Raw genomic sequence first — 9,034 nt, 5'->3', positions numbered from 1 at the left:
CAGAGACGTAAGTCATCCACAGAGAGTATGTACATTTTTTTTTATTTCTTGTAATGGAAAAATATCCAGTCGTATGAACTTCTTTTGCATTTTTTTTAGGTTTAGCATGGTCAAAGAAACATGCTCCTTTATAAAGTAAGGTTACACAGTCAAATCACTATCGCTTATATTCCAACAAATAACACAAAGTGATCCAAAAACAGTATCAGCATCATTGTTGTCTTTTTTATGGGGAATACAAAAAAGTTTTACCAAAAACACATTTTTCCCCACATTGTCTTTTCTTTCAGTCAGTTAATTTGGCAAGAAAAACATTTGTCACATTGAGCTGCACTTCATGGCAATAACACTCATGAATGTGACTGCGTAGTACCCTTTTATCTCAGTACCAACAAACACCATAAACTTTATAACACTTACAACACTTGGAGTACCTTGCACAAGCATAATAATGATCTGAAGGTGACCTCTGTCCACTTTAGTCTGTGCTTTAACACACTGTTTTTAAAAGGGGACCATGAATCTGAAAGAAAATGAAAATGAACAACATCTACTTTAATAAAAGTAAAGGACACAAGTCTCCAGTTTGCAGAGATTAACCAGAAAATCAAGGGGTCACTTGACTAAGTGTAGCTTTCTGTAAATTATATGTCAAGATGTGTTCAAAATATATTCAAATATATTGGACAGACAGGTCTACAGGGGAATATTAGTGTTTAAGGTTTCTGTGATAAAGACACCTTGATCCCTTTATATTTATCTTTAGCACATCAATGTACAATATCTGTCTTTGACGTATAAAACATGAGGTAATAATGTTTGAGAGGGATGTGACTGTCTGAGGAGCCAGGTGTGTTTGAGTACATTCACCACTTCCTGTTGCAAGAACATTATTGTATAATATACTATATTAAAGGAAAAGCTCTAACATTTTGTGAAGTACAGTTATTTACTTTCTTGCAGAGAGTACAGTAAATATGAAGCTAGAACCAGTAGCTGGCTAATTTAGCTTAGCATTAAGACAGGAAACGGCTAATTATATTTAATTAGTGGAATCAATACAAAAAACAATGTGTAAAAAGGACAACTTGCTGTTTTACGGGGATATTTGCCTAGCTGTTGCAACCAATGGAGACTCCAGAAAGTTACTGGTCCCGGACCAAGCAATAGTCCAGCACATAACCCCGTAAAACATGTTGTTTTTCCACCTCAGGTTTTGTACGGATTAAACAAAGAATACAGTGTGTTAATTGGAGAGCATTACAGGTGTTGGCGGATCGATTTTGTTACTTTTGAAAAAAGCCAGGCTAGCTGTTTCCCCCTGTTCCCAGTCTTTATGCTAAGCTAAGCTAACCGGCTGCTAGCTGTAGCTTCATATTTACTGTACAGATGAGTAAGTGCAATCATACTTCCTTTAGGTACATAACATAAGAATGTCTTGTAAGTACGTCATATAGTATAATATGCAATACAATGCCCATACCTCTTCTTTGTTTTAATGCTGTACAAGGTGATACTTTTCAGTCTTCACACAAATACATTTGGTAACAAAGTTTGAGATTTCATTCCACAAATAAAAAGTGACACAACTAACAACATGTCCCAGATATAAAGCTCTACCTGTAAAAGTGCCACTGCTGTGGCATCATTTAAAACAAAGCAGAGGGAAAACACATAGAGCCTGGGTTCAAACTGAGTCACATTAGGGATGAAATGGGAGGAGGTAGTACAGGCACATGGCCTCATATAAGAGTCTGATGTTTAATTAAAGCCCTGTGTTTTTCTCCAGTATCAGACAGAGAGAGATCAGATGGAGGTCAGAGCAAAACTGACAAGTGCTACAAACATACATACATACATACATATATATATATATATATGTATATATATATATATGTATATATATATATATATATATATATATACATATATATATATATATATATATATATATATATATATATATATATATATATATATACGTATATATATATATATATATGTATATATATATATATATATATATATATATATATATATACGTATATATATATATATATATATATATATGTATATATATATATATATATATATATATATATATATATATATATATACGTATATATACATATATATATATATATATATCAGTTTGTATTCATATCATTCAGTTTGTACCGGATATGTAATCTTTGTGAGCTCTGATTCAACCCAATCTAATCTCAGTCTGCCTCACTCTGGAGTCAGCTGGCTTCACTGTCCCGGTACGTAGGGCCAACTGATGGAGCTCCCCGACAGCTGCATGTCTCGGATCAGCGTCTCGATGGGTGTCTTGCCCACTAGCCGCATGAAGAAGAGTTGGGAGATGAGGTTGGCTGGCACGGCACGCAGAGCCGGCAGGCGCAGCAGTAAGCGGCCAAAGCGCTGAGGCTGGTTGGGGTACTGCAACCTCTCGTACTCTGTTAGGGCCACCTGGGCCTTCTCCTGTAGAGAGTCCACATGGGCCGGGTCTGTCAGACCACATGCATCTGTCAGGCAAAGAAACATAAGATTATCACCATTTGTTGTTCTGCTTTTGTATATTTGTATATGTTATACTTGTAGCTTTTTTATCCTTATGTAATTTTAAATTGTAAGTTCCTGCTTTACTTACATTTTTGGTCCTTTTAAGGAATAGTTCAACATTTTGGGGACAATATGCTTAATTGCTTTCTTGTCAAGAGTTTGAGAAGATCTAGCCCTCTGATAACCCACAGTTCGTCTTTGTCAAGATTAGACAAGCAAGATATAACAAGTTTCCAGTCTCTATGCTAAGCTAACTGGCTACTGGCTGTAGCTTCATATTCAAAGGACATCGAAGTGGTACCAACCTTTGCATATAACTCTTGGCAAGAAAGTGAATAGGTGTATGTCAAAATATTCCTTTAAAGGAAATTGTCTTTCTTTTTGTCCTCCTTCAGTGAGGTCAGAGGTCACATTCAGTCAAGTCAAAGGAGCCCAGGAGGACCCTGCCTAATACATCATACAGACAGTTTTTTTTTGGTCTTCTATAAAGACACATGGGATCAGTTTACAGCAAAGACATCCAGTTACAGGAGCTTTAATCACCCAGATAGCCTTGCAACAAAACCAGACTTACCAGGTGAAAAGAGTGCAATGGCCTTGAGGCAGCTGTACTCAGCTGAGTCCACCTGAAGCCGGTTCAGCTTGTCCACCTGGTCTTGGAAAACCCTGACCTGGTCCATGAAGGACACCACACGCTCAGCAGACATAGGAGATGAGTGGAACCCGGCAGCTGCCAGTAGAGGAGCCATGTGTAGAGGCAGAGCAGACTGAGCTGCGTTCAGGATGAAGAGCTCGCTCCAGCTCAGCCTCAGCAGCGCCACCTGTAGAGTTGAATAATAAAGAGTCCCAGCAGGCATTTGGACTTTGTCATAGTAGGAAAAGCACAGGTGTTACTAATACAATGGCTCTCTTGTATTCAAGTATCTCAGTGAGGCATGACTGTTTAAAAGTGACCCAGTATGCCAATGAGCCTAAATCTGCAAAATGGCATTCAGCCATGAATAATTTAATTATTTACACCTGTCCTTTTCCTATTGTGACATGTCAAAAAAAAAGGGCTATCTGGAAGTCAGGACCAACAAAGGTAAATCAGATAAAGGTAAATCTGAGGGGCCACATGTCGAGTAAAGAGATAAAAAAAGAATAAAATCAATGTTTAGGTATCACGCAGACCGGAAGTTTCGCAGTGAGCTTTAATATTTGCACATGAATTTTAAAATGGACTCTGCACTGAACCCATAAGGTGGTTAAAAAAACAAAACAAAAAACAGACAGGAAAAGAAAACAAGTCACAAGGTACTGTAATGTCTTGACTCGCCTGCTCTGAGACTGGAAGTTCTGGGAAGTATGGGATGTTTCTGGCCCACTCGATGGTGCTGAAGAGGAGCCGGGCAGCCAGCTCACAGATGCTGTCGATACCCATGACGGAGGCTCCACTGGCAGATGCCTGCATCTGGGCCTGACTGTACGGGTTCACATAGCGGCTGCTGGGGTACGGCTCAGCTCGGAGGAGCTGGGAGATGAGCTCTGAAACCGGCTGCCCGTTGAAGTAGTCCGCCCCAATGGGACCTGGCCCTGCACCTCCAACCCCACCAGCCAGGGAGTTGGGACTGATACCTGAGTGAGATGGAGGGATTCGTCCTCTCTGGACTGCTGCAAAAAGACAGACATCAGAATGAGGATCTGAACATCCTGGTGGAGATGTGTGTGCTGTCTGAGAAACAGGTCCTTGTCCCTTTTCATCATCATTCAAACTCGTCATATTGTCGCTGTTCTGTGAAAACTATGTGTAAAAAACCTTTACAGCTGTCTGACGTTTTAAATGATATATCAAGCTTAAGAGGTAGCTAAATGTTCTCAACCCAAAACTTTTTCCTTATGGGTTATATTATTTGGCTTTCTTTGGAAAAATGTCCAAAATGTAGATGTTTAGTCAAAAATGAAATAATGTTTTCATCAACAACCTTTTAACAATGTAATTATGAGGCATCGATTGCAGTACTGAGAGTGCTACTCTTATTTGTTGTCCTTAGTGATTATAATGTAAGACCTACATCTTGATGTGAGCACTCTGTCTGAGGTTAATGGAGAGCTGCCCTCTCTGCACCAAACTTTAATGAACACCACTGACTGTATTAAATATTAGTGAATAGGCTGTAGTTTCAAAGGCCAAAATCTCACTTAAAGCAGCGAGCATGTGCTTCCCTGTCTGGGTTAAAGGTGAAACAGACGTTCCCATCTAATATGGAAACAGTGCAGTCTGCGTCATGGGCCATGGTCAGCGTGGTTCATTAATAACCAGGCTCAATATAACCCCTGGCAGACTGTCACCTCACTGCACATTATGTATGGCACAGCGGCTCGCGGTGTCCTCTGACACAGACTGAAATACAAGTACGGTTATAGGGAACTGGAATACAATTACAAATGCTTTTGAAATAATTTGTGATGTGATAATGAGGGTAAGATTGCTGGTATGAATATAATTACACCAGGGGAAATGGGAATCATCTCTTCTTACTACTAATCAGCCATGCAGAAATTAAGCAAATTATAACTGTCATTAAATGTATATATATATATATATATATATATATATATATATATATATATATATATATATAGACACATGCTATAAAGAGACTCAGACGTGTCAGTGTTTTGAGTGAACTTGTCAAATTCGAGCTTGACAACATGCTTTGGTTGATAGTATAAATATTGTGCTTGGATCACTGGCAAATGTCAGTGGCTGTTTCTGTCGAAATCAGCATTTTCCCTGCGGATTACTCATTTCTTATATTTTTGTATGTGTGTTTCTAGGTATTTGTGCTTTGCTGAAGGGTGTTTGTACATGAATCAGGCTATTTGTTGGTATGTAAAGGAGAAGATATGATTGGTTTAAACCTCAGTGCTAGAAAGTGGCTTCGTACATATACTTAAGTACTGTATTTAAGTACAATTTTGAAGTATATGTACTTTGCTTGACTTCCATTTCATGCTACTTTATACCTCTATTCCATTCAATTTCAGCTGGAAATGTGGTATTTTTCTTTTTGCACTACACTACATTTATTTGACAGCTGCAGTTACTTTGACGATGAAGATATTATATAAATAACATATATGATTGTATTATAAAATATGATTAAATTCATGTTTAAACTAACCAACAGTATATAAAATACAAATTGGCTCCATCTCGCCCAGCTACAAAATTAGAATGCTATTATAATACTACTACTAATAATAAATGTTTACCTACAAAGTAAGTAGCTTACTTTTAATACTTTTAGTGCAATTTGCTGATCAGTAAAATGTTGAAAGCAAAACTTTAACCTTTAAAGAAGGATTTTTCAACTTTTACTTGAACTCACTGATTTGTTTGGCTACTTGGAAGCAGCGCAAAAGCTGTAAACATAACACTAACACAGTATTATCCCATTTTCAATGGGGAAGAAAAGTTATCCAGCAGTTGCTTATCTACACATCCAGCGATTAAGGAGCAACATTGGTGTTCCATTTGGGTTAAGTCCAATACTCTCTTTTAGCTCTGTTTTTGGTCTCCACCAACTCCTGAGGAAAGTATCTGTCTTTTAGCTGCTAAATGCTATGTTCACTAGTTAGTCACTAACTGTGTCTGTTTGATGTTTGATGTTTGCCATGCAATGTACATCGAAGCTTTCTGTTGCTTCTGGAAACACTGCTAATGAGAGCGAACCAAAACAGTAAAGTTGATGAGCTGAAAAATGCTAAAATGGTCTTTAGAGCTGATGGTCACACATAGTCAGTAAATCAATTAATACAAAAATAACAATTAGTGCAGCTTAAAGGATCTTCCACCACTGTGATACCTAAACGTACAACAATAACCTCAGACATTCATATGACATGGTTCAGTCTTAAGATTTTTCACCTCTTGCAATAAAAAACAAACAAACTCAGTCACGTCTCTACTAATCCTAAAATAAAAACCTTTTAACCTGCTGTGCAATGAATGACAGAGCTTTGATACCTTCTTTGCGCATTCCTACACGGAAACATTTCTTCAGACGACAGTATTGGCACTGGTTGCGGTGATGCTGGTCGATTTGGCATTCTCGATTTGATCTGAACAAAGGAAACAAATAATGAAACACTTAGTGAAGAGCAAAACAAATGATAGTCATGGTGATAGTCAGAGAAATTTAAATAAAAAGTGCTTTCAGTGAGTTTCTAATAATGAAAGAAGTTGACATTTACATCTTTGTCTTCCCCCTTTCGCTCCCTCTATCCTTCTCATTGACCCTATGGTGAGTGAACTATGTGAGCTCTGCGAGGTTGAAAAGCTGGCTGTGACCTTTGTAAATCAGAGGCCTTACCCGCCCTTGGCTTGCCTTTTACACTAGAACAAGATCTGCCAACATTTCACCGAGAGCGTTTTTCAGACATGACAAACTGACTGGAAAGGCACCTTCCATTCAGCGTTAGTGCAATTTTATGTGGAAGAAACAACTACATTCAGAGGCTGAGAGTAGTCTCAGTAAGAGCAGAGAATTAAGTTGCAACATTGGGTTCCTGTGGTGAAGAATAATGGGAATGTTGACCTTCTGAGGCAATCTATCCTCACATGACTGACCTTCAGGGCTTTCATTTATTTTCTTTTTTTCCCCATAAGCCTGTTTGTGAGACATACCCAAGGCTGGAGCATATCACTCTGAGTGATAGCTTGAGAAAGGACTAATCTGCTGTGTCTATTCATAAATGTGAATGTCGAAAAAAAAAAACCTGGTACATTTACCTCCCACCCCACATTTAGCATTTAAAAGCACTATATAAACATTTACTAAATGGTTTATAAAACACTATAAAGTAGTTGTACGCAAATATAAGGACATTTTAAGTGTTTATTGATATAGATTATTAGTCATCAATTACATCTTCTCCTATAAAGACATATTTAATATTATTACGATATTGTTGCTCATTATTTGTTAATACCCTAACCTCCAATTAAACAGGAAGAGATATGTTGTTGACAAATACATGAATAGCATTAATATCTGCTGACAACTACCTTTATAGTGTGTTATTAACAATTTGTGTTCCCAAAAGTGTTACCAAAAGAGACATTTTAGTCAGACAAGAAGAGCAAGCAAAATAAATTAAACGCGTGTCCTTTAACTCTATACTGTTCAAACTATAAACAAAACAAGACATCACTTTGAATCTCCCAGCAGCTCTCACCTGCAGGAATAGTTGAGGTTTCTTCTGATGCTCCTCTTAAAGAAGCTCTTGCAGCCCTCGCAGGTGAACACACCATAGTGCTTTCCACTGGACTTGTCCCCGCACACCACACAGTCCACCACGCAGGTCTTGTCTTCGTCCCCGACGTCTACGTCGCTGCTCCCGGCCTGAGGTGAGCCCTCCTCTTCCTCCCTCCTCAGGTAAGCCTTCTCCCCCAGTCCATTAGTGTCCCCGTTGGGGTTGCCCCATCCCCCGCTCACCATGGCCATATTCTCTGAGACACGCAGCTCTGTGAGTGGATCATACACAGACCTGCCCCGTCCCCCAGCCTCCGACTACCCTTTAAGTCTAAAAACTGATCCCAGACAAGAAAACAGCTCCAGACTTGTATTAAAGTCGGGTTTTGTCCAAGAAGATCTAGAAGTGGGTTAAAGAAGTTGTCCCGGACTCTCCCGTGTTGACCTTTCTCCCCTTTGCCGTCTGGTTGTAATGACCCGGAGGTCCTTCCCAGTGCTGTTTTCTCTCTTGCTCTTCTTTAATCCCTCTGCTCTCTCTGTTCTTGTCTTTCACTCTTGTGTTCTCTGTCCTGACCTTCGATCAATGGCTCCCGAGGTCTGAGAAAACTTCAGACACACATTGAGTGGTTCAGAGTTCAGGCAGGAGAAAAGGGTGCAGCCTTGCTCTTTTCACTGGAAACAATAAATTACACTTTGACTCTGTCTCTCTTTCTTCTTCCCTCCCACTTTCTCTCTAAGTCCCCCCCCCCCCCACCCGGAAGAAGTTAAAAAAAACACCTTACCTATCCCTAAGCATAGTAATGTGGAACAAAACAGAGTCGCTCTCCAAATGAAAAAGCGGCTCTGCCCCTCTCTCAGTGCTAGAATTTCTCCCAAAAGGACAAGAAAGTGGGAGGAAAATAAAACGCCGCTCTCCTTCAGCCAGGGTTAAACTGCCCTGCCCTCTCCTCCAACTTATAAACTAGTCCAACCAGTTCCTGCCGTGCAGAGGTGTTATCTGCTGATCTGAGGCAGTTCTAGTCCAGACGCACTCTTGACTTGTCGGGGCTGTTATAGAAGCAGAGGTGATTGTGATGAAGAGGAAAAATAAGATAATATTTTGCTCTGGAAATGCAAAGTCCCAAAGGGAAAAAAAAGAATTATGGGGAGTTTTGGAAATTGGATTCTGTTTTTCTTCTTTGTTATTCAGAGAGGACCCGACCACAAAGCCTCATCAGCTTTTATATAAG

At 39.2% G+C, this 9,034-nt stretch overlaps 1 protein-coding gene across 2 annotated transcripts; it reads right to left on the bottom strand.

The window, feature by feature from the left end:
• Positions 1 to 2,153: 2,153 nt before the first annotated feature.
• nr2f6b (nuclear receptor subfamily 2, group F, member 6b) lies at positions 2,154 to 8,532 on the bottom strand. Of its 2 annotated transcripts, none has more exons than XM_068707558.1 (5): positions 7,789 to 8,532; positions 6,578 to 6,672; positions 3,884 to 4,218; positions 3,140 to 3,386; positions 2,154 to 2,528 (listed from the first exon to the last, which is right to left on the bottom strand). In XM_068707558.1, exons 1-5 carry the CDS (start codon positions 8,055 to 8,057, stop codon positions 2,254 to 2,256), a joined length of 1,221 nt encoding a protein of 406 aa, XP_068563659.1. In that variant the 5' UTR covers positions 8,058 to 8,532; the 3' UTR covers positions 2,154 to 2,253. The 2 variants fall into 2 exon arrangements, with proteins under 2 accessions (XP_068563659.1, XP_068563660.1); XM_068707559.1 differs by having other exon boundaries at positions 3,884 to 4,215.
• Positions 8,533 to 9,034: the final 502 nt, after the last annotated feature.

Source organism: Cebidichthys violaceus, unplaced genomic scaffold, assembly GCF_023349555.1.
Source record: "Cebidichthys violaceus isolate CVI_PGR_0920_01 unplaced genomic scaffold, fCebVio1.0.p SCAF_13, whole genome shotgun sequence".
Lineage (NCBI taxonomy): Eukaryota > Metazoa > Chordata > Actinopteri > Perciformes > Stichaeidae > Cebidichthys > Cebidichthys violaceus.
Note: the sequence above shows the minus strand (reverse complement) of the source record. Positions and strands in the feature narration are given on the sequence as shown.

What these genes read in the sequence shown, in the direction of transcription:
- nr2f6b (XM_068707558.1), bottom strand. Translation starts at nt 8,057, where the DNA reads ATGGCCATGGTGAGCGGGGGATGGGGCAACCCCAACGGGGACACTAAT. An exon ending in TGTAGGAATGCGCAAAGAAG is followed by an intron (nt 4,219 to 6,577) that starts GTATCAAAGCTC and finishes GTCTTTTTGCAG; the next exon opens with CAGTCCAGAGAGGACGAATC. An exon ending in AACTTCCAGTCTCAGAGCAG is followed by an intron (nt 3,387 to 3,883) that starts GCGAGTCAAGAC and finishes TCAACTCTACAG; the next exon opens with GTGGCGCTGCTGAGGCTGAG.